This window comes from Coptis chinensis, chromosome 4 (genome assembly GCF_015680905.1).
Source record: "Coptis chinensis isolate HL-2020 chromosome 4, ASM1568090v1, whole genome shotgun sequence".
Classification (NCBI taxonomy): Eukaryota; Viridiplantae; Streptophyta; class Magnoliopsida; order Ranunculales; family Ranunculaceae; genus Coptis; species Coptis chinensis.
The window spans coordinates 2,471,411-2,491,391 of NC_141459.1; the positions used below are offsets into that span (position 1 = coordinate 2,471,411).

The 19,981-nt window shown below is 35.4% G+C and overlaps 1 protein-coding gene and 2 pseudogenes across 3 annotated transcripts; 2 read left to right on the plus strand and 1 right to left on the minus strand.

The window, feature by feature from the left end:
• Positions 1 to 540: 540 nt before the first annotated feature.
• LOC147501168 (aldehyde dehydrogenase family 3 member H1-like) lies at positions 541 to 8,600 on the plus strand (annotated as a pseudogene). Its single transcript, XR_015221249.1, has 12 exons — positions 541 to 616; positions 3,648 to 3,729; positions 3,811 to 4,087; positions 4,529 to 4,597; positions 4,685 to 4,781; positions 5,863 to 6,069; positions 6,820 to 6,935; positions 7,014 to 7,118; positions 7,206 to 7,378; positions 7,471 to 7,561; positions 7,742 to 7,891; positions 8,171 to 8,600. The product of XR_015221249.1 is annotated as an aldehyde dehydrogenase family 3 member H1-like (transcript).
• A 2,929-nt stretch (positions 8,601 to 11,529) lies between these two features.
• On the plus strand, positions 11,530 to 15,865 carry LOC147501169 (aldehyde dehydrogenase family 3 member H1-like; annotated as a pseudogene). Its single transcript, XR_015221250.1, has 10 exons — positions 11,530 to 11,802; positions 12,039 to 12,107; positions 12,200 to 12,296; positions 12,976 to 13,182; positions 14,059 to 14,176; positions 14,276 to 14,380; positions 14,468 to 14,640; positions 14,732 to 14,822; positions 15,007 to 15,156; positions 15,471 to 15,865. The product of XR_015221250.1 is annotated as an aldehyde dehydrogenase family 3 member H1-like (transcript).
• A 308-nt stretch (positions 15,866 to 16,173) lies between these two features.
• Positions 16,174 to 18,248, minus strand: LOC147501170 (uncharacterized). The gene is made up of 3 exons (XM_086606196.1): positions 17,932 to 18,248; positions 16,948 to 17,309; positions 16,174 to 16,764 (listed from the first exon to the last, which is right to left on the minus strand). The coding sequence occupies exons 1-3, from the start codon at positions 18,109 to 18,111 to the stop codon at positions 16,323 to 16,325; spliced, it is 984 nt and encodes a 327-aa protein (XP_086462322.1). The 5' UTR covers positions 18,112 to 18,248; the 3' UTR covers positions 16,174 to 16,322.
• Positions 18,249 to 19,981: the final 1,733 nt, after the last annotated feature.

Genomic DNA, 19,981 nt, shown 5'->3' on the forward strand with positions numbered 1-19,981 from the left:
CACCCAAAGATTTTTGGGATTTATTTTAAAAATGGCATAAGTCGTATTCCTTAATTTACCAACAAAAGTTGTGTTCCTTAATTTTCATACGCTTAAAATATGTGATTTAGGTTCCATTTTTGTGAACAGAGTTGTACACTTATTATATTTTTCTCTATCCTGATTTCATGCATGCATCATGAAATAAAATAAAACACAGCCTCAGCCTTAATAAAATTGAATGGCTGCATCATGCATGAGCTCATCTCTGCTCTCTTCCTCACTCTTTTCAACGTCGTTTACATTGTGGTTTTAGTTTACCTTGTGTACATTATACGAGTCACAAGTTGCTATAAGACAGAAATGTATATTCAATTATTGGTAAAAACCAAAATAACTCATTTGTTGCATATGGCGTGGAGCCATGGACGCAGAAACGTTCAAAACAATCACCATCCCTATCTGCATATCTACCCTTCATCGTGGGGGATAGGAGAACTTTTTTCGTCGTCCATCCATCACCTCTGCTGTATCAAGTATCAACTCCCTTGTTCCAAACCTTACTTAAACGGTTTACCCCTTCTGCTGTTTTCAACATCTTCCCCAGCCTAAGCATTGAGCTCTTTTATGAGTACAGGTACTTCTTTTTAGCTTCAAGTTTTAGTTCCAAATCTTCACTTATTCTACCTTATATCACATTGTACTTCTGTGGAAGTAAGTCATTTCCAAGGATTAATATGTTTCATTCCCCCCTCTTTATAACAAGTTTGTTAGTAATGCTAACTTGCTAAGTATTTGATGCTATACCCTTTCATAAATTCTAACACATTGGAAGTAAATTATTTACAATGCAAGCACTTAACTGGTCTCAAATATAGCTTATTATTTTTATTTTCATCTGAGGCCAACTAAAGGAATTACCGTGACTTTTTCTTTAAAAATATAGGTGCAGTGTAGTGAGATTTGAGAGACGACCCAAGTATTTGAGTATTTCTAATAATGTCACATGTTTGAATTAATGCATACATTATATGGTTTGCAACGTAACTCGCACTCTTGGACTATTTAGGCACGACTAATCTGTTTCTTACTGTTTTTGTTGAAGTTCTGGTTTGGACGTCAGTATCACTTCTATTATATTTCCGCATCTTTTTCATTGTTATCTTTAAGTAAGTGTCAATTTCTACTAACATTGGTAAAATTGTTCTAATATATCAAGCTACAAAATACTAGAAACTCTTGACAAATATAATAGATAAAAGAGCTAGAAGAACAGAAGTGTTCAATTGCCGGTTAGATAGTCATAATTCATAATCTGTATATATATATATATATATACAACACGATATCACAAGGAAAACTAGAACAACAGTACAAAACTCAGGATTTAATATAGCTATCGGGAACACATAATTTATTTGATCGATTATCAAAAATGAATTACAATTATAAATCTGATTCAAGTTCAGTCGGTTTAGTTGAACAGATACACCATCCCACCCCTAATTAGAAGTAAGAACCATTGTACACAGTTCAATTGTTTAGGCTTTTAAGCAAGTTGATTTAAAGAGAGTTACGTATTCTGCAGGTCACATATTATCTAGCTTGTTTGTTGTATCCGTTTCACCTAGTTTCGACTGAATCACCTAACCATTAGAAAAGAACTCGTACAACATATAACTTGTACGTGAAGCTTGGAGGAAAAAATGAAAAAGAAAAACCTTAATGATTCAACTATATAACTGACAGAGATGGTTCAACTAGCCACTATATTTATAATATTAGTATTAGTTTTTAAAAGATATAATGGCAGCCATTACAGCATCACACTTTCACACCAAGTTTAGTTTTAGTTTTTTTTTTTTTTTTTTGGCAAGTCTATTTTAAATAAAATCAGTAACCCTTTGGTACTAGCAGGGTTCAAGCCCTAGATTTCTAGTATTATCACCCAAAATTCGAAAAACGACTAAAAAGGGTATCAAATTTTACACATTTTGACAGTTTGGGGACCAATTTTTTTTTCTTGACAGTTTGGGAACCAAACTGTTTGCTTTTTGCAATTTAGGAACTTCTGTCAAATTTCTCTAACAGTGTTTCTAATTTGTATTTTTTATTTTATTTTTTCGAAAAATAAAAAATATGCTGACGTGTACAACTATAACTCACACGCACACACTTCTCACGTGATAGCAATATGTCTTCCCCAAAGAAGGGGAGGTTTACTCTCCATAAGTTAATTACATCCTCATGGTTCTCTGTGTCACCGATGTACTTGTGTTTGGAGATGGGAAAGATCTCAAAGAATGTATTTGGAGTCGTGGGTCAGTCTAGTTATGCTAATCACCACCATATTGCTACACTGGTCATGCTCATGATTTGGAGGACCTCAATTGTGTTGGTCGCTCTTTACTTTGTCACATTTTTCCTTATTGAAGGGGTTTATGTTAGTGCGGTCTTCACCAAGATTCCAGAGGGTGGATGGTTACCTTTTGCCATTTCCATCCTGCATTTATCATGTTTGGTTGGTTTTATGAGAGGCAGAGAAAGTTAGAGTATGAAATGACCCATAAAATAACTTAAGACAACATTGGTATGCTTTTGGCCAACCCAGAAATCCAAAGGGTTCCAACACTATGTTTCTTCTACAACAATATTTAAGATGGACTCAGTCTTGTCCTTGGGCATTACATCAAGAATATGAGGTCCTTGTATAAAGTCACTGTTTTCACAACCCTTCGTTACTTGTTGGTTGCTAAAGTGCCTCAACAGGAGTGGATTCTTGTCAAGAATTTGGGCCTTAAAGGGGTGTATGGCTGTGTAATTCAAGTATTATTTAGCTTTTAGAGATTACTTAGCTGTTAGAGTAAACCTCCCCTTCTTTGGGGAAGACCTATTGCTATCAATAAAAAGTGTGTGCGTATGAGTTATAGTTGTATAGGTCAAGTATATTTTTTATTTTTTAAAAAAAAAAAAAAATTAGAAACAATATTAGAGAAATTTGTGAAGTTCCTAAAAGAAAAAAAGCAAACAGTCTGTCAAGAAAAAAAAGTTTGGTCCCCAAACTGTCAAAAGTGTCAAGTTTGATATTCTTTTTAGTTGTTTTTCACCCAAAAATTTTACCAATTTTGCTAATTTTGCTAGTTGGCACATGCAAGTTTAATTATTTTGACCAGCTAGACACATTGTAATCGGATTCAAAAGAAATCAGATCTGATCACATACAACGTGACTATGGAAGTGGGGTTGCGACACCTTTTAAAAAAAAAAGGCAGTGGGGTTACAAAACCTCAATAATCAACAAAAAAAATAAAAATCATGGGTTAGGTGAATCTGGTGATATATAATATAGACAATTCAAAATGGATCCAGCTACAACAACAAGTTTATTAATAGTAAAATCAAACAAAATTTGCTCCTTGGAAATTATTTTTTATTTTTTATTTTTTACTTGCCTTAATGATTTGGTATTTTGGTTACAATAAAATGAATAAATGCCAATGATCACCACATATAAAACGGCTTTCGTACTTTGCTTATTAATATTAATAAATACACACGCATGCACGAGGACCAACAGAGAATCCAAATCCAAATCTCTGACGCACTAGTTAGTAACTTGTTCTCCCTCACTTCTGACTTCCAACGTTTGTGTTTTCGTGTTTTTATAGCCACTTTCCCTTCTCTCTATCTTGCCTGCAGATTCTTTAAGCACAACACATCATCACCCCACCATTTGTTCTCTTCTTCTCGGTATTCATTTCAACTCCTTCATCTGTTGTCCACTGTTTTCTTTGTTTTTGCTAACTTTAAAGCTTTGTTTTGCTTCTGTAGTAGAATATCTGCTTCTGTGAGTTCTGAACAAGTTGGTAGAATGACTGTTATAATGGCTGATGAAGAGAATAAGGACAAGAAGTTTGATAGTAAGAGTGGTTCTTTATTGGTCAAGGAGTTGAGAAAGAGTTTTGGGTCGGGTGTAACCAAGAGTTATGAATGGAGAGTGGCTCAGCTAAATAGTATTTTTAAGATGATGGATGAAAATGAGTCAGAGATTGCTGAAGCTCTTGCTAAAGATCTTTCTAAGCATAGCTTCGAGACTTTCTTCTCCGAGGTTCGATTTCTTTTAACTTAATTTTGAGTAAATTAAGGGTAGTACTATGTTTTTTCTTATGAGTCTGGCTTTTATATCAATGTTGATGATTGTTGGATATTTTGGTGCATGAATGATTTGAGATATAGGCTAGAATCTAGTTTGAATTGGGTGGTTAACTGTAACATATAATTGGGATCTTTGTTTTTATTGTGAATTTTGGTGAGACTTAAAATGTGGAGTAAACGCCTTTGCAAAGACAATTTCATCCTTGGGCGACAATGGAAACTTGTATTGAAGTAAAACCCTTTATTTTTAGCTGAATGTATCCGGTGTATGCAAAACAATATAGCTATATATACGACCAAAAATTATTTGTATTAATGTGTACTACATTTTCTTTTGTTTTCTAAGAATATTCGGCTCAAAATTAATTGTGATATATTTTGGTTTGTAATGCAGATTTCCTTTATAAAGACCTCATGTAAAGTTGCTCTTAAAGAACTAAAACATTGGATGAAGCCGGAAAAGGTAATGTTATATGACCATCATACAGTTTGGAACATTGTTTGAGTTAGAGAAAACGCTATGCTATAAAAGATTTTAACATTTTTGCAGGTCAAAACTTCAATTACAACGTTTCCAGCATCAGCAGAAATTGTGTCTGAACCACTAGGAGTTGTATTGGTCATTTCGACATGGAACTATCCTATCAGTATGTGGCATTCCTTGAAATCTTACTTAAGTGCACCTAAATGTATGACTGTATGTTGTAGTCTTACTTAAGTGCCTATCTCTATGTAGAAATCCTTGAATGTCTACCAATGTTTATGTGCTGTTAATTGAAGTTATTTGTGCCATGCTTTTTGTTAGTAATGGTATTAATCCTTAGTTTTGTCACATGAGTGTTCATCATAACAGGGATTCATTTCCTTCACATGTTTATGAGTAATCAGCAAGTCCAAATGGATATCATACTCAATATTTAACTTTTTATCATTCCCTTTGCGTATGCTTCAGCCGTGTCTTCGAACTATAGAGGAATATGCAGTTCGCTCGTTTTGCCTCAGCTTTCTGTTTTTTTTTTTGCTTGGTAAGAGGAATAATATATGAACATTTACAAAGAGTTGCAGAAGCTGTGTGAACAGGTCATACAGTCATACCTGTTCTATTCAAAGCTAAATGGACACAAGAACATCACATAAAGTGATAGTCTAATACCAACATTACAATCAAGCAAACCTCATAGGGAGCCTCCCATCTTAGCAGCCATGGTGGCTTTCCCTCAAACACTTGACTCTCATTAGGTTGAAGAGTTGCAGCAACTTTAGCAACTAAATCAGCAGCAACACTGCTCTCCCTCCAAATGGAGGTGATTCTGACATAATGTAACTTACTTAGGCAAACTCTCCATCGAGGCTGTAAGTCCCATGGGAGTTGCCTCAGCTTTCAATTAAAGGTTCCTTTGTCTTCCTTTCTTTTGATTTTCTCCTTTACCTCTTGGACAAAGAGATGTTAAACTAGTGGCTGAACCAAAATATCCTCATTCTGATCAACCCTTCTTCATTTGTTTCCCTTCTACTGCTCGAATTTGAGTTTGTAGTTTATGCTAGATATATGTATGGTTCTTGTTCATTGCTAAACTGTCTTTTCCAATTTAGAACCTATTCCTTTCATTTTTGTCATTTGGTCTGTTCTTTGAAATTTTGTTTAGATATTCTGTTATATTTTCTCTTAATTAATTCGTATGTGACCATGAAAGTTAATTTTCTAACTTCTCTCCAATTTCCTTCCAGTGTTATCTCTTGATCCAATGATTGGAGCTATTGCAGCTGGAAATGCAGTGGTTCTTAAACCATCAGAAATTGCTCCTGCATCATCTTCATTACTTGCAAGATTCATAGAAAAATACCTAGATACTTCTTCCATAAGAGTTGTTGAGGGTGCGGTTCCTGAAACAGCTGCACTGCTAGAACAGAAGTGGGACAAAATATTCTACACGGGTAATTTTGATATCCTATACCTTTTCTTGTTAGATGACTGCAACATATAATATTGACTTTCTATACCTTTAAAATTCTCTATGAATCTTAAATACTAACGATATAGATTTTAGTATCAATTCCTTGTCATTTATGTATTTTAAGAGGGAAATTGTTTCTTCTGTTAACGCTTGGTAATGGAAAGTTCACTTGATACCTTTTTGCTTGAGTTGACTATTTACTTAAGAAATTTTTGCAGTCGGTTAAGCTCCACTTGAATATGAGGAGTGGCTAATTGTTTGATTTTGCTTTAATCCCTCCATTATCATCCTTAAGCGAGCATATAAGATTGATCTTCAGACCTAGCAAAAATGTCTAAACTATAAGTTTAAGTATCTGTAATCTTTCCATTGCTACTCTGTTTCTGGTAGGGTCACTGCGTTCCAGTAGACTAAATATGGGAGGATGATTGCATGATAAGAAAATCAGTTTTGCTTCTTAGGGTCTGGGGATTCTAGAGGGTATTGTAATAGACCATGAAATGTTGGAAGTGTATAATATTGCATTTGTTTATATTATTCATAGCATTATAGAAATAGTTTTCGGGATTTCCATACATAAGGCAGACTTGGATAAAATCAGATGGAGGTTATTTTCAAGTCTTAGAAGCTTTTTTCTCCGTCTTCCTCTCTTCTTAGAACAGCCTGTGGTCGCTCATTCGTTGATTTTGAATTTTATATCATAAATAATGGATAATCTCAATTTCTGTAGGTAATGGTCGAGTGGCGCGTATTATAATGAGTGCTGCTGCAAAGCACCTCACACCTGTAGTTCTAGAGCTCGGAGGGAAATCTCCTGTCATAGTTGACTCAAACATCGACTTAAAGGTAAAAAATCATTTCACATTTATTTTGCGTCCCATATTCACTGCAAAAGCAGGCTGACCTTATTTTTATGATGCAAAGGTTGCAAGCAGGCGTATTGCCTATGGAAAGTGGGCATGCAACAATGGGCAAGCTTGCATTGCTCCTGATTACATTATTACCACGAAAGCTTTCGCTCCGAAGTTGGTAAGAATTTATAGTGGAAGAGATGTACAAGCATTCTGAATAAATCATTTTTGTTTCATTCTTTCATTAGTTCTGTCATTCTATCAGGTAGATGCTTTACGAAGTAGATTGGAGGAATTCTACGGGAAAGATCCTATGGAATCAAAAGAAATATCGCGTGTTGTGAACTCCAATCACTTTGCACGCTTGACAAAGTTCTTGGATGAGGATAAGGTTTCTGATAAGATTGTCTATGGAGGCCAGCGTGATGAAAAACGCCTGTGAGTTTTCCATGACTGCATTGGCTCATGAAATCTTTGTCTTAAAAAAATAGATCAGGTTAGACTGATTATGTGTTTTGCTGCCAATGCAGAAAAATTGCTCCCACCATTTTGTTGGATGTTCCTCAAGACTCTCTAATCATGCAAGAGGAGATTTTTGGTCCATTACTTCCCATTGTCACTGTGAGAGCCCAGGCTGCTTCTGAAACCTTCATCTTTTCTCTTTTTTGTTTTCCTTCTCAAGTTTGATTATGTACAGATGAGAAAGTGTTCAATTACTCTTCGATCAATCATCTCTTCATGCAAGCATCTTGGACGTGAGGCATTTACAATAATTTCATCATTCTTCTTGGTTTGATGTAGGTCGACAACTTGGAAGAAAGCTTTGCTTTGATTCTATCTAAAGATAAGCCTCTTGCAGCTTATCTTTTCACAAAAGACAAAAAACTTGAGCAGAAGTTTGTTAGCACCATCTCTTCTGGAGGGATGATCGTCAACGACACTGTCATCCATGTAATTATATTCCCGTAGTAATTTAATACAAATGCATGCATATGCAATACAGGTGAAGTGTGACATTCAATACAACAATATAGGTCTTGGTGTTCACTTTGTTGGGTTTGTTCTTAGATAAGTGGGAATGTGGGTGTAGATTTTCACCATTCTAAAGTACTTACTCTAAGATGGCATCTGGGATGGCTGGGAGGGGGCATAATGTCCTCTGGACAGTCACAAGACTTTTCCAGGAACTAATCATCCCAACTTCCTTTTTTGCTTCTTATTTGGTTGCAGCTTACGGCTCATACACTACCTTTTGGAGGAGTTGGAGAGAGTGGAGTGGGTGCGTACCATGGAAAGTTCTCATTTGATGCCTTCAGTCACAAGAAGGCAGTTATGTACAAATGGATTTGTAGGTGATGCACCAATAAGGTATCCACCATTTACTCCTCGAAAACAGAGACTTCTGACAGCCCTCCTCAACGGTGATATCTTTGGCGCAATTTTTTCTCTAATTGGATGGTCTAAAGTTTGATTGATGGGATTGGTTGTCTTGATGAATGTTTATACTTTGTATTGAGTTTAAGCGAATTGTATATTCGTGCTTCATGATGAATAATTGATCAGCATGCACGATGAATGTATGGTAACCTTGTCCCCTCCGATTCCTTTTACTAATCGGTGTGCATATTTGAGAATCGATACCATATATATTTAGCAGAAACAATCGGTGTTCACCAGAGAAAAGGTGAAAGTGTCTTTAAATGTGAAACAATACGCAGTATGCAAGGCCCAAAATATCGAATTCTGTGAATATTTTCGTGTACTTAAAACTGATATATATACCGGATATATCAATTTTTTTTTGACCAAACTATTTAAAATATCAAAAATATCGGTAAAAAAATATCATAAAATATTGGAAATATCGGATATTTATATTAAAAAATGGCCAAAAAGTCAAACGATATATATTGTAAATATCGCATATATCGGTTATATCGGTGATATAATATTTTATATCGGAAATTCCAATATATATCGGAAAAAAAATTCAATATTCGGTGGATATATATATCGGATATATTGATATCGGTGTACCAAAAAAACGATATATATATCAGCAATATATCAGAAATATTTTGGGCCTTGGTAGTATGTTACCTGCACGTGCATGTAATAATCATTAATGATGGAAATAAACAGTTATTATTAGTGTGAAGGATTCCCTCAACTCTATAGTAATATAGTGTCTTGATGCAGTTTATTTAGTATTTTGAACAGTTTATTTAGTGTTTTGCCCTCACCATGTAATAAGCATAAATGAAAAAGTTGTTCAAAGCACTATATAAACTATTCAAGATACCATGTCCGTTAATGTTTAAGAGAAAGCTTGTATAGTTGTTCTTCTGAAAGATTTCCTAAAGTCTATAGTATGCCTATGAACTATAACATAACTATGTATTAATATATTAGTATATAAATTAGTATACTGCTATGCAGCAGAGAGGGAGGAGTGGAGAAGGGAGAGGGAGAGATTGAGTGGGCGTGGAGAGGGAGAGAGAAAAAGAGAGGGACGAAAAGAAGAAAAGAAGAAATGAGACAGAAACCAACCAAATGACTTTTTGTCCACATCACTTGAATATGGCTAAATCTAAACCAAGAAATGGGTTAGAGAGCCTAGTTTAAGAAAAAAACAACTAAAAAGCCAAACCAATAATTTTTTTGAGTTTTAATACCCCATCATTTCTTTTCATCCGCATAAGTATTGTTTTATAGAAAATTATTAGAATTTGGGTTTTTGACTCGAGACAAGCCCGCCACCTGTGATTTTTTGAGATAATTTCTTTATTTTTTTGCCCTTGCAAAATAACTACTTAGTAGATAAATAACCGCCCTTAATTTATTTTTTGTTCTTCTTCTTTACATAACTTTTTTAAGTTTATGCAATCATCATTCTTTTAATCTTCTCTCAATTTAATCTTTTCGTAAAAGCGCATGATGCTAATCCATGAGCCAAAACAATTCCTGATCATCTAATGAGCAAAACACTATTTGGAGAGCAATGAACAAATCTCCTACAATAGAGGCAACAGTGAAACCCACAATGATATCTCAGATCCTAATTTTCTTTTGGGTTCACATCAGCAAGTTCGGGCTCGCTGATACAGATTTAATGGTTTGTAGGAGCGATCAAGAATCATGAATGAGAAAGAATTGTTTGAAAAACTACATTTGTGCGTGTGAGTTTATTAAATTCCTTTGCATTACCTTTTGTTTGGGCATAGAATTATACAGAGTTATAAAATGTGAATTTACTTTGACAAAGTTGTGGGAGTGTGTAATTTTTTATGGAAGGTGTAGGAGAACACCTTACTTTTACTTGGTTGATGTTCAACAGTTTCGGTTTGTGATTATCAATGGTATTAATGGTATATATATTTTTTTTCTTTTACTTGACTATACTTCTTCCTCAACACCTCGTATCTCTGATGCTTGCTATGTCAGTTTTGATGCACATGACTCTCCCCTTATTTTATAAATTTGTAAATCCCCCATCTTAAATCTTAAAATCAATGGTTTCGAATTGTATGGATACACTTGCAGATTCTATAAAAAACGTTTTACTGAATGCAAACATTTTAAAAAATGCAGATCGCTGTACGTTATAAACGTTATACATTTTAAAATGCAGATGCACTATGTTATAAACTTATATATTTTAAAATGCGGATGCATGCGTTATAAACTTATACATTTTAAAAATGCATACACATGGCGCATTTTAAAATACAGATAAAATGCATTTGATTATTTATTTTGTGGGTTTGATTAACTACTATTAAATACAACGGGTTGGTTTAGGGTTTAGACTTAGAGTCTAGTTTATAGAGGTTAGAATTTAGTGTCTTAATGTTTAGAGTTTAGGCTTAGGATCTAGTTTATAAAGATTTTGGGTTTAGTGTCCAGTGATTTGGAGTTTACACTTAACGACTAGTGTCAAATGCCTCAACAAAATATTGGAGGTATAATATTTTGAGTTTTTTTCATTTATATGCATTTTAAATGTAAAGATAGATGGTTATAAATGAAATTTTTGTGTGAAATTAAAATTTTTGTTTTGCATTCCACTAGGATAGATAATCGGTTATGTTTGTTTCCAAGTGAAGATATTTTCGTATATTATGGATAAAGTTGGGTAACAGATGTTCAGTTCATATTCTGTTCAAATTGGGATATTAAATTCTTAAAAAATTTAAGGAGTCTTATAACGGCCTAATTTAAAACATCGTGCACTCAACCATCTCGCGCACTGAGTAGTGGCAGTCAATGCAAATCCCACCACAAACAAAATAAAATATGTGGTAGTGATCAACAGGAATCTTGATGTGGGTACTGAAAAGGATATATACATACATTTAACATATGTGGTCGACAATAAATGCCAAAACAATCATGTACAAAACGGTTTCCGTACTTTGCTTATTAATCACACGGAGGACAACAGCCGAATCTAAAATCTCTGACGTACGTAACTTGTTTTCCTGACTTCTGACATCCCAACGTTTGTTGTTTTGTTTAGATAGACAGATAGATATTATATATCCACTTGGCCTGCAGATTCTTTAAGCTTTGTTTTGCTTGTGCTGTAGACCTGTAGTAGAATATCTGCTTCTCTGAGTTTTGAACAAGTTGGTATAATGGCTGATGAAGAGAATAAGAACAAGAAGTTTGATAGTGAGAGTGCTTCTGTATTGGTTAAGGAGTTGAGAAAGAGTTTTGGGTCGGGTGTAACCAAGAGTTATGAATGGAGAGTGGCTCAGATAAATAGTATTATTAAGATGATGGATGAAAATGAATCAGAGATTGCTGAAGCTCTTGCTAAAGATCTTTCTAAGCCTAAGTTCGAGAGTTTTGTCGCCGAGGTTCGATTTCTTTTTACATCATTTTCATTTATGATTCTAGTTTGAATTGGGTATCAGTTTACTTAATTTTGGGAGATTTGTTTACTGGTCTTGTTATTGTCAATGTTGGTGAGACTTAAAATGTAAAGTAAAACCCTTTGCAACGACAATTTCATCCTTGGCAACAATGGATTTTATGTATTAACTTGTGGTGCATTTTGTGTTTAAAATTTGAGATCTTTAGGCTTGTAGTGCAGATTTCTATGACAAAGACCTCATGTAAACTGGCTCTTAAAGAACTAAAACACTGGATGAAGCCGCAAAAGGTAATGTTATATGAACATTCAGTTTGGAAATTGTTTGTCTTTTGACTTATGCAGAAAACGCTATATCATGCAAGATTTTAACATTTTTGCAGGTCAAAACTGAAATTACAACTTTTCCGTCATCAGCAGAAATTGTGTCTGAACCACTAGGAGTTGTATTGGTCATCTCGACATGGAACTATCCTATCTGTATGTAGCAATCATTGAAATCTTACTTAGATGCACGCCTATATGTATGACTGTATCTGACTTAAGTGCCTATCAGTATTTAGCAATCCTTGAATGTATACAAATAATTATGTGCTACTGATTCAAGTTATTCGTGTTTTATCTTTAGTTCCTAATGGTATTGTTCCAGATTTTTGTCACTTCAGTGTTCATCATAACAGGGATTCATTTCCTTTATATGTTTATGAGTAATCAATAAGTCCAAATAGACTGTATATGGTCATATCATATTCCTTTGCTTACCCTGCAACCGTGTTCTTCGAACTATCTAGGAATATTGAGTTCGCTCATTTGCCTCAGCTTTCTACCAAAAGTTCCTTCATTTTCCTTTCTTTTGATTTTGTTCTTTACCTCTTGGAAAAAATTATTTAACTCGTGGCTAAACTATTGTATCCTAATTCTGATCAACTCTTCTTCATTTTTTTCCCTTCTATTGCGCGAATTTGAGTTTGTAGTTTTTTGCTAGATATTAAGGGTTCTTGCTCATTGCCGAACATCTTTTCTAATTTGAAACTCATTCATTTCATTTTTTTCAGGTGGTCTGGTTTTGAAGTTTTGATTAAATCCTCTGTTATATTATCTCTTAATTCCTATGTGACCATGAAATTAATTTTTAAACTTCTCTTCTGTTTCCTTCCAGTGTTATCTCTTGATCCAATCATTGGAGCTGTTGCAGCTGGGAATGCAGTGGTTCTTAAACCATCAGAAATTGCTCCTGCGTCATCTTCATTACTTGCAAGATTCATAGAAAAATACCTAGATACTTCTTCCATAAGAGTTGTTGAGGGTGCTGCTCCTGAAGCAGCTGCACTGCTAGAACAGAAGTGGGACAAAATATTCTACACAGGTTTTAATCCTATACCTTTTCTAGTTGGATAACTGCAATCTAGGATTTTGATTTTCATATATAACAATCAAAATCTACAAGGCGGCTTTAAAATTCTCTATAAATCTTAAATACTACGACACAGTCTTAGTATCAATTCCTTGTTATAATTATAGTTTACTAGTTTAGAAAGGAAATTATTTCTTCTGTTGGTAAAGGAAAGTTTACGTGATACCTTTTGCTTGAGACACAGTCTTAGGATCAATTCCGTGTCATAATTATAGTTTAGAAAGGAAATTATTTCTTCTGTTGGTGAAGGAAAGTTTACTTGATACCTTTTGCTTGAGTTGACTGCCTGCTTAGAAATTTTTGAATTCGCTGTGCTTAAGCTCCACTAGGATATAAGGGGAGTGGCTATTTTTTATTTTTTATTTCTCATTCTAATTCATCCTGAAATGAACACATTTAAGATTGATCTTCAGACATAGCGAAGATAGCTTAACTTTTAGGTGAAGTGTCAGTCATCTTTCCATTGCTACTCCATTTCTGATAGAGTCTCAAGTTTCAGTGACTTAATGTGAGGAGGACAATTGCATGAAAAGGAAATCAGTCTTTGCTTGTTAGGGTATGGGGATTCTAGAGGGTCTTGTATAGACCATGAAAGTGTATATGAGTACACATGTATTGCATCCCTTTGTATTATTCCTAACATTATAGAAATAGTTTTCGTGCTTTCCAGACATGAGGCAGACTTGGATAAAATCCATGAGATGGAGGTTATTTTCAAGTCTTAGAAGCATTTTCCCCTGTCTCTCTCTTCTTAGAACAGCCTGTGGTCACTCATTGGTTGATTTTGAATTTTATATCATAAATGATGGATAATCTCAATTTCTGTAGGTAGTGGTCGAAAGTGGCGTATTATAATGAGTCGCGAGGTCTGAAGCACCTCACACCTGTAGTTCTAGAGCTTGGAGGGAAATCTCCTGTTATAGTGGACTCGGGCATCGACTTAAAAGTAAAAAATCCATAATTACCTTTGTACATAATTTTCACATTTATTTTGGGTCCCATATTCACTGCTAAAGTAGGCTGACCTAGATTTTGTGATGCAAAGGTTGCAACCAGGCGTATTGCCTATGGAAAGTGGGCATGCAACAATGGGCAAGCGTGCATTGCTCCTGATTACATTGTTACCACAAAAGCTTTTGCTCCAAAGTTGGTATGAATTTCTAGTAGAAGAGATGTACAAGCATTCTGAATAAACCATTTTCGTCTTATTCTTTCATTAACACCATCGTTCTATCAGGTAGATGCTTTACGAAGTACATTGGAGGACTTCTATGGGAAAGATCCTATGGAATCAAAAGAAATATCGCGTGTTGTGAACTCCACTCACTTTGCACGCTTGACAAAGTTCTTGGATGAGGATAAGGTTTCTGATAAGATTGTCTATGGAGGCCAGCGTGATGAAAAACGCCTGTGAGTTTTCCATGACTGCATTGGCTCAAGATATATCTGTCTTAAAAAAACAGATCAGGTTAGACTAATTATGTGTTTGCTGCCAATGCAGAAAAATTGCTCCCACCATTTTGTTGGATGTTCCTCAAGACTCTCTAATCATGCAAGAGGAGATTTTTGGTCCATTACTTCCCATTGTCACTGTGAGAGCCTAGGCTGCTTCTGAAATAACCTTCAAATCTTTTCTCTTTTTTGTTGTCCTTCTCAAGTTTGATTATGTAAAGATGAGAAAGTGTGTAATTACTCTTCGATCAATCATCTTTTCATCAAGTATCTTGGACTTGAGAAAATGAGAGTAATCTCATCATTCTTCTGGTTTGGATGTAGGTCGACAACTTGGAAGAAAGCTTTGATTTGATTCTATCTAAAGATAAGCCTCTTGCAGCTTATCTTTTCACGAAAGACAAAAAACTTGAGCAGAAGTTTGTTAGCACCATCTCTTCAGGAGGGATGATCCTCAATGACACTGTCATCCATGTAAATATCTTTCCATTATACTATTTAGTACACATGCATGCATATGCAATACAGGGGAAGGGTGCGTGCTATTTGATACAGCAGTATAGGTGTAGGTGTTCACTTTGTTGGTTTTGTTCTCAGATAGGTGGGAATGTGACGTGTAGGTGTTCAATTTGTCGGTTTTATCATCCTAAACCTACTTGCTCTAATAAGATGGTACTTGGGTATGTCTGACGCATTGGAAATGGCGGGGAGGGTAATGTCCTTTGGGAATGTGGATCACACTTTTCCAGAGATTAATCATCCTGACTTTCTTTTTTTATCGGTTGCAGCTTACGGCTCATACGCTACCTTTTGGAGGAGTTGGAGAGAGTGGAGTGGGTGCATACCATGGAAAGTTCTCATTTGATGCCTTTAGTCACAAGAAGGCAGTTATGTACCGTAACTTTCTGGGAGATGCACCAATGAGGTATCCACCATTTACTCCTCGAAAACAGAGACTTCTGATAGCCCTCCTTACCGGTGATATCTTTGGCGCTATTTTGGCTCTAATTGGATGGTCTAAACTTTGATTGATTGATGGGATTGGTTGTCTTTATCCTCTGTATTATAGGCACTGAAGTGTAAACAAATTGTATTTAATTCGTGCTTATAGATGAATAATTGATGAGCCTGCATGATGACTGTATGATATGATGAAGTTGTCCACTCGGATTCCTTTTACTAATTGGTGTGCATATTTGAGAATCATATACATTTAGTAAAAACAATTGGTGGTCACCAGAGAAAATGTTAACTACATCATCAGTGAAACTTGTGATCAAGATCCTATAACCATTTTTAAGTTTTTGCATTATCTGAAGTAAAGTAAAAAAAAATGGTTATAGAGATTCCTGATGACATAATTTTTGTTTAGTTGGGGGTGCTGTCTAAACTTGAGGTATATGTTACCCAAGGCCTAGTTTTAAAACCAGGATAGAATCCACTTGTAAAATGATAACCAAAATCAATCATTCCCACATTACACAGTTGGTATTCTATGAACTATAACATAACTATGTATATCTATATTATATGGTGACTATTGGAAAAATTACAAGATCTGAGTATTGGCAATCCATGCAAATGCCGCAAACAAAATAAAATCTTCAGAGAAACACAAAAAGGAAAACTAGTTTAGGAGATCAACATGAATCTTGTAGTAGACTAAGAATATCTGAACGTTGTTGATCACTTAAATCTGTTGGAAAATTGATTCTGAATTTAATTCGCATATTTCCCCTCCCCTCCGACTTGGGATTAGGCATGCCGTGGCCTTCAACTATCTTCTCATAACTGGGATGTATGATCTCATCTAACAACAAACTCATCTTCTCGCCACCTAAGAGAGGGATCATTAGAGTGCAACCTGTAAGAGCTTTGACTAACGGAATCTCTACTGCCAAAACCAAGTCATCGCCGTCTCTTTTAAACAAGCCATGTCGTTTCTCATCAATCAAAAATGTAATGTCAGCTGGGAGATATCCCGGTCTCTCATCTCCAATTCCTTCGAATGTAATCTTTGTTCCTTTCTTCCATCCTGGCTTTATTTTTATCCTTAGCATTTCCTCTTCTTGAGCAATTGTCCTGCCATGACAGAAGATTATGAACATCTTAGGAACACTGAATCAGTTCTGAAAAATTTATACCACAAAGTGTTCATCCCTAAGAATATTATGTGGCCAAGACAGTATATGTTTACTGTTTAGACTTATATAGCCATTGGATTTGAGGTTGACATGAGCAGAAGTAACATGATGGATAACGTACCCATTCTGTGTGACGACATCCCTTGTGATCTTGATCTTCTTTACACATCCATTACACAGCTCTTCAAGCGTGCAATCAAGTTTCTTTTCAATGGGCGGTGGCTTTCTTCGTACCGTTGAGTAGGAAAACATGATGGGGTTGGTGTTCCTTCTGCTCACACTTTTTGGGAGAGAGGTTGGAGTGGGCGCTGGTGAATAGGTCCTTCTACTTGCACTTTTTGGTAGAGAACTAGGCATGGAGGAAAATTGGCTAGTCGTTCTTCTGTGGTTGCTGTTAGAAGTTTTAGGTGTTGTAGGATCATCGTCGCTTGAGTCATTAGCAACACAATTGGTACTCTCTTCTTGTTTCTTCCGTTTAAGGGCCTAAAATCAACAAAAGCAAGAAAACTATTGAGTCCATCACACATACTCTTCTCCACATGCTTCTTATAGCTTCTACATAAATAAATGTAATGGAATGCAATGATTTTTATTTTTATTTTTTTAGTTCTATCTTTCGTGGAAACTCAAAGATCGTAATGAACACTGATGTCAGGAAACTTTGGAATTCTATCAGAGGTACCAGCAACACAGAAATTCAGATTTCCTGGTGCAGGGTCATAGAATGCAAGGGAGCAGTATGGCATGAGGTGCAGGAGCAAAGGCGCAAAGCCAAAGCTCGTATTTATCATGAGATAATGGGCGCCCTCACAAGCAGAATCAAACTGGACTGGGGAATGGTGAGACGTTAATATGTTATATACGCACATTACAGAATGTCTTAAGTGATTTTGGTGCAATGGTTGGTTTTAGGAGACAGGTATATCCAGCATGAATGACTCCAACCTACATTTCCAAGTGGTATGACAAAAGTACAAGTTTCGTTGATTCAAAAGCATAAAATGATCAAATCATTTAAACTCTGCATAAACATTTCATCAAGAGAATGGATCAACAAATATTTCATGCCAATCTGTATGACTATAGAAAAGATCAGTGAACATACCGCATATGCTTCATTAATGGATCTAAATTTGGATTCAGCTTCTTTTTTCGTCGAAGTAGGATTTTTATCAGGATGCCATCTCATGACCAAGGATTTGTAAGCCTTGCAAATGTCGCGCATGGAGGCGCTCTTAGCAACACCAAGTGCATTGTGGAAGTCAGTAGTAGGATGATCTCCCATGGACAAAATTGATCTATTTCTCTCTCAAAGGAGGGAGAATGAGAGAGGGTTGTTTCTTAGGAATGGGAGAGAGAAGAGGACAATAACATCCACCACAACTTCATCCTTTCAACGAGAGGTCATGCAAATATAATGCCTTTTTATTAGGCTTAATCCGTTCATACTTAAAAGGAGATAGAATACATCCATATCCAATTTTATCCCACAGTTTTTCAAATTTTAAAATGTAATATTATCCATTTATTTGTTTGATCTTTTCTCAATCATTCGATCAATCAACTGATCTCTAGATGAATTGTTTTTTAGTGCGTGATTATCTTAGAATGATAAGTTTGTAATCTAGATTGGAGGGTGTGATTGGTGTACAACTGTACATTAGTATTTGGTATACTATGTAACAGCATTGTACAATGATATTAATCAGCTAATGAATTAATGTTGTTGTTTATGTAGGTACTTATGTACCAAGCTCAGGCCGTTATGTTTTGGGACATTTCGGTTACAAGATTACAAAACTGACCAGATATGAAAGCAAAAATTGTCTTTAGTTCTTGGAATGTAAACTGACCAGATTACATTTCGGTTGCAATTGGCCTGCAATAAAAGGAACGTTCTATTATCCTCCTATTGCATCTTTATGGATGAATGAAAGAAAGAGATGATGATCCTATGCATATTCCAGATTCCTATATAAACATTTTGACATTTTGTATACCATGAACTAAGAGTATTTTTAGGAGTGATATCAACCTAGCATTAAACATCAAATTTCCAATAATTTGGTATTTTTTCAACTTTAGGAGAGTCACATGTTGATGAAAACACCAAAAAACACAAAACCAAACACCAAATCGGCCAATATTTGGTTCCAGGTTTGGTGTTGTATCAAATCACTCATGCAGTTTTAGAAAAACAGCGCGGTTTTGCCAACACCGCGTGGGCTTGGGCTGCTAAATGGGCTTCTATGGCACGGTTTTGCCAACACCATCTGGGCTTGAGCTTCTATTGGTGCGGTTTTGCCAACACCGCGTCTTTTTCTGAAAATTAGAACGTGGTGCATAGAACTTGAGAAATTATGAATTGTGCATAGAAGTTAAGAAATTAAGAATTGTACAATTGAAGAAATTAAAAATTGTAATCCAAAATCGAAAAAATTAAAAAAATTAAGAATTGTGCAATCTAAAATCTATGATTATGATATAATATCCAAAATGGTCCAAAACTTATCATATTACATAAAATTTATTTAGCTCTCTTCTTACGCCCCTTACCACTCGATGGCTCTCCTATCTTTATTTGGATATTCCGAAGCTGCTCCTCTAAGTTCTTAACCTGATAATCAAGATCTTCTCTATCTGCACGAAGGTTAACTACCTCAGCCTGAAGTTCTTCATATCCCTGATGTTGTTGCGTGTACACCTGTTGAATATCCTCATACGCTTTTCGAGTCTCGTCATACGCACGTTGAGATTGCTGATATGTCTGAGAATATGTCTCCTCTCTTTCTTGGCTATAATGATACACGACAGTCCTCATCCCATCAAACATACAAATATGGTTCTCATATCTTTCCCGAATCTCAGCCTAAAAATCCAAGAAAATATATTGTGAGTACATATTATATATATAATGAATAAGAAAAATAAAATAACTAAACTCACCGTGGTATACTGATCAATCTACGGCTCTAACTCATGGCAACAAGCACGAGGCATCTCAGGAATGGAAATGTAAGTAGCCTCTCCATCAGGTCCACACACGGCAAATATCTGAGGATTCTTGGCGGAATTACTGTGGTTTGGATAATATGCATTCAGAGGTTGTGGGTTGTAAACAGGCTGTGGCGGATGAGAAATACATAGCTTACGTC